General features: G+C 41.7%; 1 protein-coding gene and 1 long non-coding RNA gene across 3 annotated transcripts in view; one reads left to right on the forward strand and one right to left on the reverse strand.

Moving 5' to 3' along the window:
• The window catches only part of LOC115224055 (succinyl-CoA:3-ketoacid coenzyme A transferase 1, mitochondrial), a 44476-nt gene extending 30793 nt beyond the window's left edge, over positions 1-13683 (forward strand). Inside the window, exons 9-14 of one of the 2 annotated variants that reach the window (XM_029794855.2) lie at positions 1608-1702; positions 4649-4770; positions 6484-6559; positions 9699-9788; positions 11346-11528; positions 13394-13683. In XM_029794855.2, coding sequence (XP_029650715.1) covers positions 1608-1702; positions 4649-4770; positions 6484-6559; positions 9699-9788; positions 11346-11528; positions 13394-13435 — 608 coding nt within the window. In that variant the 3' untranslated portion in view covers positions 13436-13683. Of the gene's footprint in view, positions 1-1607; positions 1703-4648; positions 4771-6483; positions 6560-9698; positions 9789-11345; positions 11643-13393 lie in introns of those variants that run through there. The other variant, XM_036512707.1, reaches the window with a different exon arrangement.
• LOC118767701 lies at positions 13059-21880 on the reverse strand. The gene is made up of 3 exons (XR_005003618.1): positions 21870-21880; positions 17555-17556; positions 13059-13180 (listed from the first exon to the last, which is right to left on the reverse strand). It is a non-coding gene; the product is annotated as an uncharacterized LOC118767701 (long non-coding RNA).
• Between the last annotated feature and the right edge of the window lie 1301 nt (positions 21881-23181).

Consider the following 23181-nt stretch of genomic DNA (forward strand, 5'->3'; position numbering starts at 1 on the left):
TTTTAATCTCCAAATTATTGTTTGTGTTGTTGTTGTTGTTGCGGTATGATGAGGCAGAGACCTGAGTCATTGGTAGGTCGAGTTGCATTGAAATTTATCAAATGTTGCACCAAAACACCTTTTTCGTTCTCACTCTTTTACATTTCCCTATAATAACTTTCCACTGTCCCCTGTGGTCCTTACACACTTTTGTATGATTCCTCTACCTTTTCCTCCAATCCCTTGTATTTTCCCTATGATAACTCTTCTATCTGATACAGTCTATCTACTGTCATTCACAACTCCTTTACATTCCTCTACAATTCCTCTACAATCCTCTATGTCTCCCTAAAATCTCTCTACATTCCTCTGCATTTTTCTACAATCCTTCTATAAATCTCTACACTTCCCCACAATTCTCTACATTCTCCAACACTCTCCCTACAATCTGTTTATGATCTTCTGCATCCCTGTACAATCCTTTACCATTTCTTTATAATCCCTCTACATTTCCTTTATTCCCTATAATCCCTACCATCATTCTATAATCATCTACATTTCCCTACTTTCCCCTCTACAATCCCCTATAATTCCTCTGCATTTCTTTTACAACCCCTCTACAATTCTCTGCATTTCCCTACAATGTCTTAACAATCTTCCTCAATTCCCAACAATCCTTCTACAGCCCCTACATATCCATGCAGTATCTTACAATTCACGTTTCCCTACAATCCTTTAGAAGTGTTTCGATGACTGGCATCCGTGCTAGCGGGGTGCAAAGAGCACCATACAAGTGTGATCGTTAACAGAGTGGCTAAATGGCTTCAGTGCCAGTGGCACGTAAAAGGCACCATTCGAGTGTGATCGTTACCAGCGTCGCCTTACTGGCACTTGAGCCCCGTGCTAGTAAGAGTGCTAAGAGCACCATCCGAGCGTGATCATTGCCAGAGCGGCTAACTGGCTTCCATACCGGTGGCACGTAAAAGGCACCATTCGAGCGTGATCGTTACCAGTGTCGCCTTACTGGCACTTGAGCCCTGTGCTAATAGGGTGCTAAGAGCACCATCCGAGCTTGATAGTTGCCAGAGCAGCACGTAAAAGCACCCACTACACTCTCGGAGTGGTTGGCGTTAGGAGGAGCATCCAGCTGTAGAAACTCTGCCAGATCAAGATTGGAGCCTGGTGCAGCCATCTGGTTTGCCAGCCCTCAGTCAATTTGTCCAACCCATGCTAGCATGGAAAGCAGACATTAAATGATGATGATGATGATGATGATGAATCCCACTACAGCTCTTTACATTTCCCTACAATCCCTCTACAACCCTCCTCATTTGCCTACAATCTCTTCACAATTCCCTACATTTCCTCTACAACCCTTTAAATCTCCCTACTATCATTCTATAATCATCTACATCCTCTTACAATCCTTCTACATTCCCTTACTTTTCCCTTTATTCCTTCCACCACCTCACCAATCGCCCGAAATGCATTTACAGTCCTTGTCCCTTTAACAATGATGGACTTCTTTCCCGTTTGAATCAATCTGATCCATTCTTGCACACACACACACACACACACACACAGGTAAAGAGCTTTTGATTTACTCTCCTTAACTCTCTGCAAACTAGTGAATCTTGGAATCGGTATGCCAATGTTAGCCAGCAACTTCATCGCACCTGGCATCACAGTCCACTTACAAAGCGAGAACGGAATCCTTGGTTTGGTAAGCATCGCTGTTCCTCTGATGTTTTCTATTGTTGTTTTGGGCCTGGGCGAACTCTAAACAGCTTTATTACCAAAAGCATTCTGCCCACCATCACCCTGTGTGATTAATGCATGCTTTTCTCCACTTCCTCCTCATCATCATCATTGTTTTTGTGTCAATTTTCTCTGTAATAGTAGAGGAATGACCAAGACTTACTGAGAAAATATTTGTTGGCTGGGTGCTCTTTCTGTTGCTAACACTCACTTGTTTTCTGAGTAAACCTCTCATCTTTTATTCCACTGGTTTTCACACTTCTACCAAGCTACAAGACATATTGTTTACAGGAGACATAAATAAACTTGACATCACCATCGCAAAAACGCAGTACCCACTTCTATCTTTTACTAGTTTCAATCATTGGACACTAAACTCTGCTTGCGAAGACCTGTTGAGGCAAATGAAATCGAAATCAAATCAAATTCACAAATTCAATGACTGGCATCTGTGCTAGTGGAGCGCTAAGAGCACCATCTGAGCATGATCGTTGCCAGAGCGGCTGACTGGCTTCTGTGCCGGTGGCACGAAAAAAGCACCATTCGAGCGTGATCATTACCTCAAAGGGTTTTAGTCGAACAAATCAAATCCAGCACTTATTTTTAACTTTGGTACTTAATGCTTTCAGTCTCTTTTGCTGAACTGTTAAGTTATGGGGACATGGAAGCACTCCGTCGGTTACGACGACGAGGGTTCCGGTTGATCCGAATCAACGGAACAGCCTGCTCGTGAAATTAACGTGTAAGTGGCTGAGCACTCCACAGACACGTGTACCCTTAACATAGTTCTCGGGGATATTCAGCGTGACACAGAGAGTGACAAGGCCGGCCCTTTGAAATACAGGTACAACAGAAACAGGAAGTACGAGTGAGAGAAAGTTGTGGTGAAAGAGTACAGCAGGGATCATCACCATCCCCTGCCAGAGCCTCGTGGAGCTTTAGGTGTTTTCGCTCAATAAACACTCACAACGCCCGGTCTGGGAATCGAAACCGCGATCCTATGACCGCGAGTCCGCTGCCCTAACCACTGGGACATAAGCAAACCATCACACATTGTAAAATGGTGGAGGAAAGAGGACACACACACACACACCATCATCATCATATATGTATGTACATTGGGCGTCCACAAAGTTTCTGTCTCCCAAATTCACTCACAAGACATCAAGACATTAGTTGGTCCAGGAATATAGTGGAAGACATTTGCCCGAGGTACTGTGCAGTGGAACTGAACCCAAGACCATATTATTGGGAAAGAAGCTTCTTTACCATGCAGCTATGGGTGCACCTATATCACACACACACACGACAGGCTTCTTTCAGTTTCTGTCTACCAAATCCACTCACAAGGTTTTGGTCAGCCTGAGGCTATAGTAAAAGACAGTTAGTGAGGAAGCCAACATGTAGGTTTCTTTTATGGTGTGTTCTGTGTTGTGGTTGCCACGATAAAGTTGCTAACTGTAACTTAGAGGTCTCAGTTTAGCTGTGCATGACCGCACAAGTTGAGCGGCCAGGAGATAGGTAAAAAGTTAAGCACGAGAGAGAAAGTGCCAGAGAGACCCAGGCAAAGAGAGAGAATTGCACGGTACACTGCTTTTTATAGTCGACTTGTGGTAATACCACCTGTCGGCAACATTTCAGAATATCCTTCAGCGAATTAAAAGTCACTTGCCCAAGGTCCCACACAGTGGTATCGAACCTGGAACCATGTGGTTGGGAAGCAAACTTCTTACCACGCAGCCACGCCATACACACACACATACACACACACACACTGACTCACACACATGCGCACAAACACACAAAAGGGAAAGCAGTGTATATAACTAAATAGAGTCAAGACTATTGAAAAGGTTTTTGCAAGACGCAACGAAAATTTTAGGAAAATAAAAATAAGAAATAAGTGGAAATTTTACCGGTGAGTGTGTTACATTATAAGGCACAAAAAGAAAATGACTCTCCCCAGACAACAAAATATGCTTCAATACACGAACTCGCATAAAGAATCTTGCAAGCCAAATCCCAAAACGAAATATTCAACTACAATGGGGTTTTTTTTTATTATCGCAGCCACGGCTTGGTTCAAGGGAAGTAACCAATACTGGGTAATTACCTCCCTTGATATATTCTTTTATAATTAAGTGTAACTCTTTCAGTGCTGTCGACATTTCCCTTGTTTCGTCCGCGATGTCGTTTCACGTTCTTGGCCTTTTCCAGTGGTCGACTGTCATTTATATACTTCAGCCTGTCTTTGAGTAAATGCGGATCTTTCTGCAAACCCTCTTCGGTACTACTAGCGAACAGTGGTCCCGGTGCGCGCACACGCGCATCCGCGCTAGCTAGTCGTAAGTAGTCGATCCTACAACTAATTTTTTAGACACACAAACATACACACACATACACATACATACATACATACATACATACATATATATCCGTCCAACCCATGCTAGCATGGAAAACGGATGTTAAACAATGATGATGATGATATATATGATGGGCTTCTTTCAGTTTCCATCTACCAAATCCCCTCACAAGGCTTTGGTCAGCCTGAGGCTATGGTGGAAGACACTTGCCCAAGGTGCCACGCAGTGGGACTGAACCCGGAACCATGTGGCTGGCAAGCAAGCTACTTACCACACAGCCACTCCTGCGCCGATATATATATATATATATACATACATACATATATACGATGGGCTTCTTTCAGTTTCCGTCTACCAAATCCCCTCACAATGCGTTGGTCGGCCTGAGGCCTATAGTGGAAGACACTTGCCCAAGGTGCCACGCAGTGGGACTGAACCCGGAACCATGTGGCTGGCAAGCAAGCAAGCTACTTACCACACAGCCACTCCATGTCTTTAAAGAGATTTCTCCCTTTTACACCCTACATTTCTCTTTCTCTCCCTAGGGACCATTTCCCTTACCTGGTGAAGAAGATGCCGACCTCATCAATGCTGGTAAAGAAACAGTAACAAATATTGCTGGAAGTTCCTTCTTCTCCAGCGATGAGTCGTTTGCTATGATTCGAGGGTAAGTTACTTGTTTAATTGTCCCTTAATTGTTTTTTTCTCACTGTAAACCCTTACAACTTCTCTTCACCCAATTTCCAGTCCTTTGTCTTCCCCCTTCGTCCCCTACAACCCACTGCTGCCTCCTACCCTTCCACAATTTCTCCATCCCTAGTTTTCTGTTCTCCATTATTTCTTCTTCCCATCTCTTATTACTCCACATCCATCTGTTTGTCTATCGACATCTGTCTGTCTGTCTGTCTAATCTGTGTATCTGTTTATCTATCAATGTCTGTCTGTCACTCTATTTGTCCATATCTGTCTGTCTGTCTGTCTGTCTGTCTGTCTGTCTGTCTGTCTGTGTCTGTCTGTCTGTCTGTCTGTCTGTCTGTCTGTCTGTCTGTCTGTCTGTCTGTCTGTCTGTCTGTCTGTCTGTCTGTCTGTCTGTCTGCCTGCCTGCCTGTCTGTCTGTCTGTCTGCCTGTATGCCTGCTTGCCTGTATGCCTGCTTGCCTGTCCGTCCGTCTGTCTGTCTGTCCATCTGTCTATCTATCTGTCTACAGATCTGTCTATATGTCTATATGTCTCCCTATCTATCTGCATGTCTTTCTTTTTCTCTCTTTCTCTTTCCATCCATCCATCCATCCACCCATCCATCCATCCGCCTATCTTTCTGCCAGTCTCTTTGTCTCTGTATATTTATCTTCTATCCGTCAAGGTATTTGTCTATTTTATTTTTGTATCAACCTACCTACCTACCTAACTGTCTGTCTAGTTGACTCTCTGTCAATTTGTAATATTAATGATGATAACGAGCTTACTATATATATATATATATATATATATATATATACAGTGCCCTAGTACACTGTGTATATCTGTCCATCCTTGTCTACCCATCTTTCTTTTCATATACACACACATTTACATGCATACACACTCACACAGATGTATCTGTCTGTCTATCTATTTATTTCTGTATGTTTATCTCTGTCTGTTTGTTTGTTTGTCTGTTCTTCCATCCATCTGTCCATTTGTCCATCTGTCTGACCATCCATCTGCCCATTCTTCTGTTGTTCCTACTGTCTATCCATCTGTCTGACCATCCATCTATCCAATCGTCCATCTATTGGACCATCTGTCTACCTGTCTGTTCGTCCATTCATCCATCTGTTGATTCATCCATCTGTCCTACCGTCCATCTATCTGTCTATCCAATCGTCCATCTATTGAGCCATCTGTCCATCCATATTTGTCCATCTGTTTGTGCTTTTTCCCATCCATCTATCTGACCATCCATCTCTCTGTATCTCTATTTGTCCATTCATCCATCTGTCGAGTCATCCATGTCTGTCTACCCAATCGTCCATCTATTGGACCATCTGTCCACCTGTCTGTCCGTCCATGTTTGTCCATCTGTTTGATCCATGTTTGTCCATTTGTTCATCTGTCTGACCGTCCATCTGTCCATTCTTCTGTTGTTCCTACTGTCTATCCATCTGTCAGTGTCTCTATTTGTCCATTCATCCATCTGTCCTACCGTCCATCTGTCTGTCTACCCAGTCGTCCATCTATTGGGCCATCTGTCCATCTGTCTGTCCGACCATGTTTGTCCATCTGTTTGTGCTTTTGCCCATCTATCTGTCCATTTGTTCATCTTTCTGACCGTCCCTCGGTCTGTCCATCTGCCCATCTCCGTCTCTCCATCTCTATCTCTATCAATTATCTCCCACCAGGGGTCATATTGGACTTACAGTTCTTGGAGCGATGCAAGTCTCACAGTATGGAGATTTGGCAAATTGGATGATTCCTGTAAGTTCTGTTCTGTCTTTCTACTGATTTTCTATCTCAATCTCCATGACCCACAGGGTTGTCGTTTAGCCCCAGGACAGCCCAGATCCAGCATGCCCATGACTCAAAGCACCCTACTATGATCAACCAAGCTGGTTTCATTTTTCTTTTCTTTTATGCCCCCTGTCAGTGTGTCAAAGATTCACTTAAGATTTAAGGGTGTATATTCTCTTACCATATGAATCACAGTTTTTTCAGCTTGTTTCAGTCATTATTCTGTGGCCATGCTGGGGCTCTACCTTGAAGGGTTTAGTCAAACACATCAGCCCTAGAAATTATTTATATTTTTTCAAGCCTGTCCCCATCATTCTACAACTGAATGACAGGGACATAAAAAAAAATAAGGCGGCAAGCTGGCAGAATCGTTAGCACGCCGGGCGAAATGCTTAGCGGTATTTCGTCTGCTGTTATGTTCTGAGTTCAATTTCCGCCGAGGTCGACTTTGCCTTTCATCCTTCCGGGGTCGATAAATTAAGTACCAGTTACGCACTGGGGTCGATGTAATCGACTTAATACCTATGTCTGTCCCTGTTTGTCCCCTCTATGTTTAGCCCCTTGTGGGTAATACAGAAATAGGGACATAAAAAAAAATCAACACCATTTGCCAAACTACAGTGGGGTACAAAGACAAACTCTCACATCCGTACATAAATCCTTTTACTTGTTTCAGTCATTTGACTGTGGCCATGCTGGAGCACTGCCTTGAGGAATTTTACTTGAATGAATCGAACCCTATACTTATTTTTTTATTTATGAGCCTGGTACTTATTCTATCGGTCTCTTTTACTAAACTGCTAAGTTATAACATGAAAAATCATGTTAACCAGATGTATTAAGAAAGACCTTTTAATCTTTAATCATGAGGAATATTGTGAATGTTGAATGAGACTTCTCTCTTGAATGATTTAACAGTGGGAAGCTAGGAGGTCGACATCCAGTGTAGTTCATCTTATTATGGTTATTCTTTTCTACTCTAGGCACAAGGCCTGAAATTTTGGGGGACGGGGCCAGTCAATTAGATCGACCCCAGTACACAACTGGTACTTAATTTATTGAACCTGAAAGGATGAAAGGCAAAGTCTACCTTATTTCTTTACTGCCTACAAGGGGCTAAACACAGAGGGGACAAACAAGGACAGACAAACGGATTAAGTTGATTATATTGACCCTAGTGCGTAACTGGTACTTAATTTATCGATCCTGAAATGATGAAAGGCAGTGTCGACTTCGGCAGAATTTGAACTCAGAACGTAAAGACAGACGAAATACCTATTTCTTTACTACCCACAAGGGGCTAAACACAGAGGGGACAAACAAGGACAGACAAACGAGGACAGACAAATGGATTAAGTCGATTACATCGACCCCAGTGCGTAACTGGTACTTAATTTATCGACCTCGAAAGGATGAAAGGCAAAGTCGACCTCGGCAGAATTTGAACTCAGAACGTAAAGACAGATGAAATACTGCTAAGAATTTCGCCTGGCGTGCTGACGTTTCTGCCAGCTCACCAACTTTCACCTTCTTATGGTTATTGTTAAGGCGGTGAGCTGCGAGAATTACCATGTCTGACAGAATGCTTAGCAACATTTCATGTCTTTATATTCTGAGTTCAAATCCCGCCAAGGTTGACGGGGCTGATGAAATAAATACCAGTTACTGAGGTTGATGTAATTGACTTAATCCTGCCCAAAATTTCAGGTCCTGTGCCCATAGTGATGATTTCAGTTATCATTATCGTCATCATTTAACGTCCACTTTCCATGATGGCAATGTTTCTACAGCTAGATGCCCCTCCTAACGCCAATCACTCTGAGAGTGTAGTGGGTGCTTTTTATGTGCCACTAGCATGGAGCCAGTCAGGTGGCACTGGCATTGGCCACGCTCCAATGGTGCTTTTTACATGCCACCGGCACAGGTGCCAGTCAGACAGCACTGGCATTGGCCATGCTCCAATGGTGCTTTTTATGTGTCACCGAGAAAGGATTATTATTATTGTTCTTGTTGCTGTTGTCAAGGTAGCTGGCTGGTAAAAGTATTAACAAACCATGCAAAATACTTAGTAGAATTTTGTTTGTCTTTATGTTTTGAGTTCAAATTCTGCGGGGTTGACTTTGCCTTTCTTTGTTCATGAAATAAGTACCAGTTATACACTGGGGGAGGTGGGTTTCAATGTAATTGACTAGTCCCCCTCCCACTGTAATTTCAGCCCTTGTGCCTATAGAAGAAAAGATAATTATTATTATTAAGGCAACATGCTGGCAAAGCCATCAGCAAGCTGGAAAAAATGCTTAGCAGCATTTCATCTGTCTTCATGTTCTGAGCTCAAATTCCACTAAAGTTGACTTTGCCTTTCATCCTTTCGGGGGTCAATTAAATAAGTACCAGTTGCGCACTGGGGTCGATGTAATCGACTTAGTCCTTTCCCCCAAATTTGAGGCCTTGTGCCTTCAGTAAAAAGGATTATTATTATTATTTATTATTATTATTATTATTATTATTGTTGTTGTTGTTGTTATTAAGGTGAAATGCCTAGTGGTATTACATCTATCTTTCTGTTGTTCTCAGCTCAAACCTCTGCTTTTTATCCTTTTGGAGTTGGCAAAATAAATACCTATTTCTTTACTACCCACAAGGGGCTAAACACAGAGGGGACAAACAAGCACAGACATAGGTATTAAGTCGATTACATCGACCCCAGTGCGTAACTGGTACTTAATTTAATCGATCCCGAAAGGATGAAAGGCAAAGCCGACCTCGGCGGAATTTGAACTCAGAACGTAACGGCAGACGAAATACCGCTAAGCATTTCGCCCAGCGTGCTAACGTTTCTGCCAGCTCGCCACCTTGGCAAAATAAATACCAGTTGGGCGGGGGGTGGGTGTCAATGTAAATCAACTTGCCCCTCTTCTGAAATTGCTGGCCTTGTGCCAAAAATTGAAACCATTATGATTATTACTATAAGCGCCGACCAAGTGTTTGAGTCAGTGTGTTTGGCTGACCCCCTTCCCCCACCCTCCAAAAAATGTCAGGCCTTGTGCCTATAATAGAAAGTATTGTTGTTGTTGTTGTTGTTGATGTTTTTTTTTTCTTTTGGTAGGGTAAAATGGTGAAAGGTATGGGAGGTGCTATGGATCTTGTGTCCAGTAAAAACACCAAAGTCATCGTAACCATGGAACATAATGCCAAGGTAAGTTAGCACCGGCTGTCATTTGTGGTATATTAACACCTGCACACACAGGTGAGATGTTTGACCCTTTTTAATACCAATGTGCACTTTGCCTGTCTTTGGTTCTAAGAAACCAACTTTGTTTTAAAGTAATCTCTCTATATATATAGGTGCAGGAGTGGCTGTGTGGTAAGTAGCTTCTTTACCAACCACATGGTTCCAGGTTCAGTCCCACTGCGTGGCATCTTGGGCAAGTGTCTTCTGCTATAGCCCCAGGCCGACCAATGCCTTGTGAGTGGATTTGGTAGACGGAAACTGAAAGAAGCCTGTCGTATATATGTATATATATATATATATATATGTATGTGTGTGTGTTTGTGTGTCTGTGTTTGTCCCCCTAGCATTGCTTGACAACCGATGCTGGTGTGTTTATGTCCCCGTCACTTAGCGGTTCGGCAAAAGAGACCGATAGAATAAGTACTGGGCTTACAAAGAATAAGTCCCGGGGTCGATTTGCCCGACTAAAGGCGGTGCTCCAGCATGGCCGCAGTCAAATGACTGAAACAAGAGAAAGAGTATATATAAACGGCAAAATGTCTGTCTGTGTGTGTGTCCATTATACAAATCCGACGCCACCGTGGTGATCTCATTCTTGCTCACAACATCATAAGCGGAAGGTGTAACCTCTCGAAAGAGCTGTTCTTCACTTCTGCTCCAGAACGTCGGCTGCGGGGTCATTCCGAAAAGCTCTATCTGTGACGATTTCATCTCAATCAAAGGAGTGGGGCTTTCTCCGTCTGGGTTGCGGAACCGTGGAATAAGCTGCCGGATGAGATAGTAAAGGTGCCGACGACCGCTCGGTTCAAAGTCCCCCTTGACCACAAGTGGTCTGAACTCTTTACACGAACACCATCCTGTACATAACTCCATGTCCCCCTACATGGCCTTGCTTTTTGCTTTTTGAGCCAAATAATTAACTAACTAACTAACAATTTTTCAGTTAGAGGGCTTGCACTTTCTATGGTCATTCAAAACCGTCCAAGGGTGGTCATGCACATCTTTACATTTCCCCAGTCACCCCGCAAAGCCATTAAAAAAATCAACAGAAGTGACTTTTTTGTGAATTTACTATCCAAAACCCAATCAAAATACCCGAAACTTGATACACCAATTGAATGCCAGCTAGCTGTATGTGATTGGTCAGAGATTTGGACAGTACTTGCGTGTATGTGCGCAAGCACGCAGCTGTATATGCATGCACTAGACTATGACCGGCGTTGCCAGGTCATAGTGCTAAGTCTAAATTAAAAAACCTTCCGTCAAATTTTCAAAAAAAAAAAAAAAAAACTAAAAATTTTGTTATACAGTGTGTAAATATTGGGTTGACTTGTTCTTTCCAAAATGAGATTTTCTACCTAATGCTGTCATTTATAGCTTTATGTATGCTTCGAGATCCACTGTTCCAAAAACAGAATTTCTTCATGTTCTCCTGAAAGTTTTATAAATATTCTTATGACACAAACATTTTTTGTAAAATGTAACCTTTTTCTTGTTTTTTTCTCTCTCTCTCTCTTTCAGGATGGCACTTACAAAATTCTGAACGAATGCTCCCTCCCTTTGACTGGTAAACGATGTGTCGACATGATTATTACAGAGAAAGCAGTTTTTGAAATCAACCCTGAAATAGGGATGACCCTTATAGAACTTGGGGAAGGTTTCAGTGTTGAAGATATTGTTGAGAAAACAGGTTGTATGTTTAAGGTAAGGAATGATCAGGTGTCCATGTTTAATGTAAAAGCCTATACAGACGATTTTGGGCCGTTGCCAGTCTTGCCTGGCCCCCGTGCCGGTGGCACGTAAAAATCAGCATCCGTTCGGGGCCGTTGCCAGCCTCGCCTGGCCCCCGTGCCGGTAGCACGTAAAAAGCACCATCCATTCGGGGCCGTTGCCAGCGCCACCCTGACTGGCCTCCGTGCCGGTGGCACGTAAAAGCACCATCCGTTCGTGTCCATTGCCAGCCTCGCTTGGCCTCCGTGCCGGTGGCACGTAAAAGCACCATCTGTTCGTGGCCATTTGCCAGCTCCATCTGGCACCTGTGCGGGTGGCACGTAAAAAGCACCCACTACACTCGCGGAGTGGTTGGCGTTAGGAAGGTTACACTTTCCGCTTATGATGTTGTGAGCAAGAATGAGATCACCACGGCGGCGGCGGATTTGTATAAAGGACAAACACACAGACAGACATTTTGCCATTTATATATACTCTTTCTCTTTTACTTGTTTCAGTCATTTGACTGCGGCCATGCTGGAGCACCGCCTTTAGTCGGGCAAATCGACCCTGGGACTTATTCTTTGTAAGCCCAGTACTTATTCTATCGGTCTCTTTTGCCGAACCGCTAAGTGACAGGGACATAAACACACCAGCATCGGACTTACGACACTTTTGCATAATAGCAACGATATATATATATAAATGTATGATCCAAGAATTGAGGTGTAGTAAGAAAGTGAGCTTCAAGCAATCCGTAGAAAATATTAAAAAACAGCCTTCAGGAACAAAAGGTCCTTCACAATTATATTCTCCAGTCAAAGTGTGCTCTCTACGCATTCTGATTGAATCCTCCATGGATGATTCAGTCAGTAACATGGGACCCCTAATGGTAATGTAAACTTCATCAAATCAAGATACCCTTGACCTGAAGAGTAGCCTGCAGTATACACTCCACTTGGATATTTTCCACTTTGGAGGTTCTGTAGTCTGAATTTTATCCACTCCATTCCTTAACTCTTGAATATATCATATTTACACATAGATAGTTTTTTTTTCTCTTTTTACTTGTTTCAGTCATTTGACTGTGGCCATGCTGGAGCACCGCCTTTAGTCGAGCAAATCAACCCCGGCACTTATTCTTTGTAAGCCCAGTACTCATTCTATCGGTCTCTTTTGCCAAACCGCTAAGTGACAGGGATGTAAACACACCAGCATCGGTTGTCAAGCTATGTTGGGGGCACAAACACAGACACACAAACATACACACACACACACATGCATATATATATAAATACATATATACGACAGGCTTCTTTCAGTTTCCGTCTACCAAATCCACTCACAAGGCTTTGGTCGGCCCGAGGCTATAGCAGAAGACACTTACCCAAGCTGCCACGCAGTGGGACTGAACCCGGAACTATGTGGTTGGTAAGCAAGCTACTTACCACACAGCCACTCCTATCCAAGTTTATATTATTGTGTATAGAAGGATATATTAATCAATGAAATTCCAACTTAGTCTGATTTTCATGTTTTATTATTTACGATTTTTACAATTTTACAATATTGAAATAAACTAGTACTTTCATGCGTTACACAATCCTCAGGGTTATGTAGTGACAGTCGTGTTCCACAATTGACAACTGTAGTGAAATGGTTTAGATGTGTCCTTTAAGTACCCTCCAATGGGCTCTAAGAGGATGAATCTTACAAACTGTATTTTGACTTATCAGTATGTCGTTTAGATGCTTTTTACATTCCACTGGCACACGTGCCAATTACGTGCCGCCAGCGTTGGCCATGATTCTGATTTCACTTGGCTTTATTTATTGAATTACTTATTTTTTTCATTGCAGGTGTCAGCTGACTTGAAACCAATGCGGCAGGTGCAATTATGATAGGTAGCAACAGGAGGAGGCGGAGGAGGAGGAGATGAAGTGAGCCCACCGTCAGTTGACGAAGGTGGAATTAAAAAGTAGGAATAAGAAAGGAGATGTTTGCTCTTGACAGTGATGATGATGATGATCACAACAGTAAAAGCAACAATGATATTGAGCTGACTGTGGTATTTGTACGTAGTTTTATTTTCTGTACGTGTGAAATATAAATATATATAAATAAAAATAAAAACTTTCCATATCATCTACCCCCTCTTGCCTTTGTTCTTATTATCTTCCTCATCATCATCATTATTTTGGTGGAGTATATACAATCAGTAGTGTATAATTATGTATGTGTATATGTTTGATTATATAGACAGGGTGGCCCAAAACTAGGTTTACAGTTATCACGTGGGCCCTTTAAATTTCTTTTAAAGCATTTTATTGCATTTAAATTTCTATTTGACAATTAACTAAATTAGCATAGATGCGTGGCATCCTGGGCAAGTGTCTTCTGCTATAGCCCCGGGCCGACCAATGCCTTGTGAGTGGATTTGGTAGACGGAAACTGAAAGAAGCCTGTCGTATGTATATGTATGTGTGTGTATATGTTTGTGTGTCTGTGTTTGTCCCCCTGGCATTGCTTGACAACCGATGCTGGTGTGTTTACGTCCCCGTCACTTAGCGGTTCAGTAAAAGAGACCGATAGAATAAGTACTGGGCTTACAAAGAATAAGTCCCGGGGTTGATTTGCTCGACTAAAGGCAGTGCTCCAGCATGGCCGCAGTCAAATGACTGAAACAAGTAAAAAGAGTAGAGCATAGAATAATGGTTTCATATTTTTTTTTATAATTAAAATCTAAACTGTTAATATATGGAAGCGGACAGGCGAGTTGAAAAACTGTAAACCTACTTTTGTGCCACCCTGTATATCAGTGGTTCCCGCCCTTTTCACAGTGGTCCCTAGACCTTTCATTTTAATGAGTTTTCCCATGGACCCCATTTAATATGCTTATCCTTGTGTGTGTGTGTTAAATTTTAAATTTATTTAGTTAATTAGTTAGTTAGTTAGTTAATTTTTGGCTCAAAAAACAAAAAGCAAGGCCATGTAGGGGGACATGGAGATATGTACAGGGTGGTGTTCATGTAAAGAGTTCAGGCCACTTGAGGTCAAGGGAGACTTTGAACAAAGCGGTCATCGGCATCTTCACCATCTCGTCTGGCAGCTTGTTCCATGGATCCGCAACCCGGACGGAGAAAGTTCCTCTCCTTCGATTGAGATGAAATCGTCGCAGGTAGAGCTTTTCGGAATGACCCCGCAGCCGACTCTCTGGAGCAGGAGTGAAGAACAGCTCTTTCGAGAGGTTACACTTTCCACTTATGATGTTGTGAGCGAGAATGAGATCACCACGGCGGCGGCGTTTTTCTAGAGAATAAAGGTCGAGCGTCTTCAGCTTTTCTTCGTAAGACAAATTCTTGAGACCAAGAACCATGCGGGTAGCCAGCTTCTGGACTCTTTCGAGATGCTGTATGTCTTTGAGGAGATAAGGAGAAGAGGCTTGAATCCCGTACTCCAATATGTGTCTCACCAGCATGACAGCATTTAGTTCATAGAATCCCAGTACTACCATTGTGGACCCCAGGTTGGGACCCACTTATATATCATACACACACATCTTGTGTGTATGTATATATATTTATAGCGAGAAGTTGAGGTTATAAGAGATAATGGTTTCATTGAGACCCAAGGGTGTCAGGTAATGCTGAATAAGTGCTATAGACAGATCATAGTTAAGTTCCAGATTCGGTAATTTTGTGAATAAAGGGTTCAACGTTGGTTCTATGTCAGCGTGTGTATATAAGAATTTTTTGCGTTATAAGATAAAAAACCAAGGCTGTGTAGATATTAGAGCATTTATAGATAGGTCTTACAACTATCTATAAATGCTCTAATATCTATACAGCCTTGGTTTTTTATCTTATAACGCAAAAAATTCTTATATATATGTATATATACTTATGCATGTATGTATAGTGTGTGTGGATAGAAAAGATGTAGATTATTCTGTCTCCACCCTTGTGATAAATCATTCTAATGAGGTTTCAGATGAGATTTTCGGAGGAGGTTTGAGATGTGGGCAAAATTTATTCATTTTTCTAATTATTTTGTATCTTCTTACATAATTTAATTAGTTTTTAATTGCAAGTTCCAACATCATCACTACAATCAACATTTTTAAAACTCAATTTTCAGGTTTTTCTCTGCTTTTGATTAGTTTTTTCTTTTTTTTTTTTTCTTTTTCTTTCTCCATAAAATAAAGAATTTTTGATTGGTTGTTTTTGGTTTATTGTTGTTTTTTTGGGTTTTTTTTGAAATTTTTCAAGAGTTCTTTGTGAATTGTCTGATGGCAGTTGTATTTGATTTGTGGGGCCCAATGTTCAAATGGTGCTCTTTACGTGACATGAGCATAGGCCAGTGTCTTCCATAAAAGTCTCTGATCAAAGAATGCGTGTAGTGAAGGTACATGGCTCAGTGGTTAGAACATCGGGTTTACAATCATGAGGTTTTGAGTTTGATTTCAGGACCAGGCTGTATGTTGTGTTCTTGAGCAAGACACTTTACTTCACATTGCTTCATGGGTTATCACAACACTGGTGCCAAGCTGTATCAACCTTTGCCTTTCCCTTGGACAACATCAGTGGTATGGAAATGGGAAGACTGGTATACGTGGACGACTGCTGGTCTTCCACAAACAACCTTACCCGGACTTGTGTGTCAGAAGGGATCTTTCTAAGTGTAACTCCATAGTCATTTGTGACCAAAGGGGATCTTTCCCCTTTATATACTCTTTACTCTTTTACTTGTTTCAGTCATTTGACTGCGGCCATGCTGGAGCATCGCCTTTAGTCGAGCAAATCGACCCTGGGACTTATTCTTTGTAAGCCCAGTACTTATTCTATCGGTCTCTTTTGCCGAACCGCTAAATGATGGGGACGTAAACACACCAGCATCGGTTGTCAAGCAATGCTGGGGGGACAAATACACATACATACATATATATACATATATACGACAGGCTTCTTTCAGTTTCCGTCTACCAAATCCACTCACAAGGCATTGGTCGGCCCAGGGCTATAGCAGAAGACACTTGCCCAAGATGCCACGCAGTGGGACTGAACCCGGAACCATGTGGTTGGTTAGCAAGCTACTTACCACACAGCCACTCCATACATATATGTATGTGTGTGTGTGTATCATCTAATTTTATATTCTGAATTTAACTTCCACTGAGGTCAATTTTACCATTCATCCTTTCGGGGTCAATAAAAAAAGTACCAGTTAAGCACTGAGGTTGTTATATCATCATCATCATTGTTTAACGTCCGTTAACCATGCTAGCATGGGTTGGACAGTTTGACCGGGGTCTGTGAAGCCAGGAGGCTGCACCAGGCTCCAATCTTGATCTGGCAGTGTTTCTACAGCTGGATGCCCTTCCTAATGCCAACCACTCCAAGAGTGTAGTGGGAGCTTTTTACATGCCACCGGCACAGGTGCCAGGGAAGGCTGGCAGCGGCCATGATCGGTTGGTGCTTTTTATGTGCCACTGGCACAGAAGCCAGTCATGGTGGCGCTGGCATCGGCCACATTCGGATGGTGCTTTTTACATGCCGGTGGCATGTAATATGATGTGTGTGTGTGTAATAGTACCAAATACAACTGTATAACAATAAGCAATGTAACAAGAGCTGGTTATCTTATAACCATTTGCACAGTACTCAATGCAGAATCAATAATGAGGCTAACAATCTCACTGTTCCACCTCAACTGTCATCTGGCTTGTCAATTTATAAGACTAATCCAGTCCACTGACAGTCACATGTCAGGGTGTCAGTTCACACCACAACAGGGGTCAGTGTAATCACCTTGATCCCCTTTCCCCAAAATTTCAGGCCTTGTGCCAATAGTAAAAGAATTATTATTATTGAGAGTGGTGCATGCCATCAAAGTGACAGTGGGGTACAATGATACAAAGCCCAGTCTACCCATCATGACTATCCATCTGATAAGGGTACACCAGACACATATATCACAACCATTTGTGTGCAACAGGGTGATTTTTTTCACAAAAAAGTCACTTCTATTGATTTTTTGTAATAGCTTTGCGGGGTGACTGGGGAAATGTAAAGATGTGCACGACCACCCTTGGACGGTTTTGAATGACCATAGAAAGTGCAAGCCCTCTAACTGAAAAATTGTGGATTTGTATAAAGGATACACACACACAGACATTTTGCCGTTTATATATATATAGATTCTCTCTTTTACTCTTTTACTTGTTTCAGTCATTTGACTGCGGCCATGCTGGAGCACCGCCTTTAGTCGAGCAAATCGACCCCGGCATTTATTCTTTGTAAGCCCAGTACTTATTCTATCGGTCTCTTTTGCCGAACCGCTAAGTAACGGGGACATAAACACACCAGCATCGGTTGTCAAGCAATGCGAGGGGGGGAAGGACAAACACAGACACACAAACACACACATGCATAGATATATATATACTTATATACGACGGGCTTCTTTTCAGTTTCCGTCTACCAAATCCACTCACAAGGCTTTGGTCGGCCCGGGGCTGTAGTAGAAGACACTTGCCCAAGGTGCCACGCAGTGGGACTGAACCCGGAACCATGTGGTTGGTAAACAAGCTACTTACCACACAGCCACTCATTATTATTATTATTATTATTATTTTTATTATTATTATCATTATCATTTGTAGTAGTAGTATCAGTACTACTACTGGTGGCAGTGGTGGTGGGGTGGGTATCAACGGTAGCCATTACATAGTAGTGTCAGGTTGCGGTGTGGGTGTATGTGTACGTACACCCATGCCTGTATGTGTGTGTGTGTGAGCGTGTGTTTGTCTGTGAGTTACAGAATGGTTGGTTAATTTGTTATGTCAGTTCCAAACACAACAGAATATAAATACATGGAATAACTGACATACCTGTACAGACATCCTGGAGGAACCAAAAATACGAATAAATAAATAAATAAATAAACAAACAAAAACTGGAACGTACAACACCTCAGAAGAATATTTCTTGCTTTCCTATCATTTTAATTTATTTTATTTTGTTTTGTTTTCGTTTCATTTATTTACTTTTTTCCCTCTTGTCTGAACATGTAGAATCTTGTTCTACTCACCTGTTTCATTCACACCTCACTCTTATGCCACCAGCGTTTCCTACTGTTTACTCTCTCTCTCTCTCTATATATATATATATATATGTATAACATATATATATATATCTTTACTCATACACTCAAATCTATTTATGTATGTATGTATTTATGTATGTATGTATGTATGTATGTATGTATGTATGTATGTATGTATGTATGTATGTATGTATGTATGTATCTATCTATCTATCTATCTATCTATCTATCTATCTATCTATCTACCTACCTACCTACCTACCTACCTACCTACCTACATATCTACCTATCTATCTATCTTTATATCTACCCATCTATCCATCCATACATCCATCCACCCATCTATCCATCCGCCCGCCTACCTTTCTATCTATCTATCTATCTATCTATCTACCCATCTATCCATCCATCCATCTATCCATCCACCTACCCGCCTACCTATCTATCTATCTATCTATCTATCTATCTATCTATCAACCCATCCATCCATCCATCTATCCACCCATCCACCCGCCCACCCACCTATCCATCCATCTACCTTTCTACGTATCTACCTATCTACTTTACATCTCAATCCACATACATATATAGTTTACATACACACATGCTTGTATGAGTGTGCATTTACACTGTTAGTTTATATATAAACATACACATATATACACACATACAAATATACATATCTCTAAATTGTACATACATACATACATACATATATATATATATATGTATATGTACACACACATTGGGCTACATGTAAATTTACTTCATCTTTTTTTCTCTGTACATACATAAATACACACACACACACACACACACACATATTAATGTGTGTGTTTCCTGTGCAATTATACATAAAAACAGCTAAGCACATTTATTTTAAGTAGGATATAATTTGCTTCTTTTTTATTAAGATAAAGATGAATTTCATCAAAGTTTCCCTGTCGACTGGCATCCTCAGACTCTCTATTTATATCCATATTTATATAGGAACTACCTACCTTTCTCTCTGTCTTTCCATCCTTCCATTCATCCATCTCTCTGTCTGTCTGTCTATCTATCTATCTATCTATCTATCTATCTATCTATCTATATCTATCTATCTACCAATTTATCTGTCTATATATTCTACCTGTCTGTCTATCTGTCTGTCTGTTTGTCCATCCATCCATCAATCTATCTATCTATCTATCTATCTATCTATCTATCTATCTATCTATCTACCTGTCTGTCTATCTGTTTGTCCATCCTGCCATCCATCTATCTATCTATCTACCAATTTATCTGTCTATATATTCTACCTGTCTGTCTATCTGTCTGTCTGTCCATCCATCCATCTGTCTGTCTGCCTGCCTGCCTGCCTGTCTGTCTGTCTCTCCGTCCGTCCGTCTGTCCGTCTACCAATTTATCTATCTATATTCTGTCCGTCTGTTTGTCCATCCATCCATCCATCCAGCCATCTATCTATCTATCTACCTACTTACCAACTTATCTGTCTACATATTCTACCTGTCTGTCTGTCTGTCCATCCATCCATCCATCTATCTTTCTACCTATCTGCCTACCTACTTACCTACCAATTTATCTTTCCTATATATCCTACCTGTCAGTCTGTTTGTTCATCCATCTGGCTGTCTGTCTACCTGCTCACCGCAACACATGGCCTGTCTATTTATTTGACACATCCCACCCATGCTAGCATAGAAGGCAGACGTGAAACGATGATGATGATGGTGATGAGTTACCCATCCACCCTCATCAAAGCAAACCCCCTCGCTCCCTTTCTGCGCTCCTACCCTTAGCCATACTAAAGTCCTTACACTCTGCATCCTAAACCCCAACCTACTGCATCTTCTTTACCCCTCGTCTACTACCCCTATCTCCCTGCTCTTCCAGTGTATCACCCTCTATCTCTTCTTATTTCTTATTTCTTTATTGCCCACAAGGGGCTAAACATAGAGGGGACAAACAAGGACAAACAAAGGGATTAAGTCGATTACATCGACACCTGTGCGTAACTGGTACTTATCTAATCGACCCCGAAAGGATGAAAGGCAAAGTCGACCTCGGCGGAATTTGAACTCAGAATGTAACGGCAGACGAAATACCTATTTCTTTACTGCCCACAAGGGGCTAAATACAGAGAGGAACAAACAAGGACAGTCAAACAGATTAAGTCGAATATATCGACCCCAGTGCGTAACTGGTACTTAATTTATTGACCCTGAAAGGATGAAAGACAAAGTCAACCTCGGTGGAATTTGAACTCAGAACGTAGCAGCAGACGAAATACCTATTTCTTTACTACCCACAAGGGGCTAAACACAGAAGGAACAAACAAGGACAGACAAAGGTATTAAGTCGATTACATCGATCCCAGTGCGTAACTGGTACTTATTTAATCGACCCCGAAAGGATGAAAGACAAAGTTGACCTCTGCGGAATTTGAACTCAGAACGTAGCAGCAGACGAAATACCGCTGAGCATTTTGTCCAACATGCTAAAGATTCTGCCAGCTCACTGTCTTATCTCTTCTGTCATCTCCAATATTCTCCCATTATTGCTTTCCTTCCTTCTCCCACCCTTGCCCTTCTTAAGTGCACCCACAACACACAGCATTTTTGTCCACAATTTCTCGTTCCTACACACCCTGTCCCTCCACCAAATCACTCCCCCCCCATCTCTATCCTGTTGTCAAACTTTTCCTTTCCTCTCCAACACCATCACACACTCAAAGGACCTGACCCCCATGCTTTCCACATTAAGTCGACCTCAGTGCAATTTGAACTCAGAATGTAAAAACAGACAATACACACATATAAATACATATACATATATTGCCAGTACCGCCTGACTGGCACCCGTACTGGTGGCATGTAAAAAGCACTCACTACACTCTCGGAGTGGTTGGCGTTAGGAAGGGCATCCAGCTGTAGAAACTCTGCCAGATCAAGATTGGGGCCTGGTGCAGTCATCTGGTTTGCCAGCCCTCAGTCAAAATCGTCCAACTCCCTTTGGTCACAAATGACCACGGGATTACACTTAGAAATATCCTCTCCGAAACACAAGTCCAAGCAAGGTTGTTTGTGGAAGACCAGCAGTCACCCATGCATACGGTCCCCTCATCTCCGTACCACTGACTTTTCCTGTTGCATCTCTCCTAACCTCATAAATAGTCTTCAAAGTTCCTTTTCCAGTGTGAACTACATTGAGAAATCTGACTGCCCCCACTGTTTGTGGAGCTCCTCAGAGACACCCTACATGGCAATAAGTCACCTGTCGTTTGACATTTCTGTTCTACTGATTATTTCACTCAATACCTCACAATGTTTTAGTTGGTCTCCAAGACAGCATCTCTCACCATTTGCTTCCAGAGCAAACAGAAGCTTATCTTCTTTCTCAAAACTTACATTCCTGTTGGTATAAAGTCACCCTCTCATTCTTTCTAACTTCCACTTCCACGATTACTGCTGGCTCCAGAATTACACACCTTGTCTCTCCACTCCACCTATTTCCTTCTCCTTCACCCACAGTCCTACAATCAATATATTTATCAAATACCTGTTAGCATGAAGGAAAAAAAACAGACATATGTATAGGTGCAGGTATGGCTGTATAGTAAGAAATTTGCTTCCCAATCACATGGTCCTGGATTCCATCCCACTGCGTGGGACCTTAGGCAAGTATCTTCTTTTGCCTCCAACCAACCTTTGTGAGCAGATTTGATTGACAGAAATTGAAAGAAACCCATCATATATGTGTGTGTGTTTGTCTCCCTGCTACCACTTGACAACTAAGTGGGTATGTTTACATCCTCATAACTTAGTAGACTAGGTACCAGGCTTAAAAAATTAGTACTAAAAGAAGCTCATTGTATATATATGTGTGTGTGTGTGTGTGTACATACACACGCAAACACAAACATATATACATTCATATACAGGCTTTTATATTTTTTATTTCACTCATGCGCATTGATTGTTTTTGGTTTTGTCAACTACACAGTGTAGTAGGGTCAGTTGGGCACTGTCTTTGAGAAAAACAGTACTGTGGCGCAATTCATTCTGCCAGAAATAGTGACTGAAAGAAGCCAAAGATAAAAGAGCTGCAGGTACTAATGAAGATTTGTGTGCGTGCATGTATGTATGTGTGTGTGTGTGTGTGTGTATGTGCATGTACGTATATATGTGCGTGTATGTGTGTGCATGTGTATCTGTGTGTGTATATATGTATGTATGTGTGTATGTGTTTGTGCATATATGTATGTATGTGAATGTATGTGCGTTTATGTATGTGTGTCTATGTATTATGTGAATGTGTGTATGTATGTGTGTGCATGTATTATGTGAATGTGTGTATGTATGTGTGTCTATGTATTATGTGAATGTGTGTATGTATGTGTGTGCATGTATGTCCGTGCATGTGTATCTGTGTGTCTTTATGTATGTGTGTGTATGAGTGCATGTGTGTATATATGTATGTACGTATGTGTGTATGTGTGCATACGTATGTGTATGTATTGCATGTATGTATATGCATATAC

The sequence above is a fragment of the Octopus sinensis genome, linkage group LG24 (genome assembly GCF_006345805.1).
Source record: "Octopus sinensis linkage group LG24, ASM634580v1, whole genome shotgun sequence".
Taxonomy (NCBI): Eukaryota; Metazoa; Mollusca; class Cephalopoda; order Octopoda; family Octopodidae; genus Octopus; species Octopus sinensis.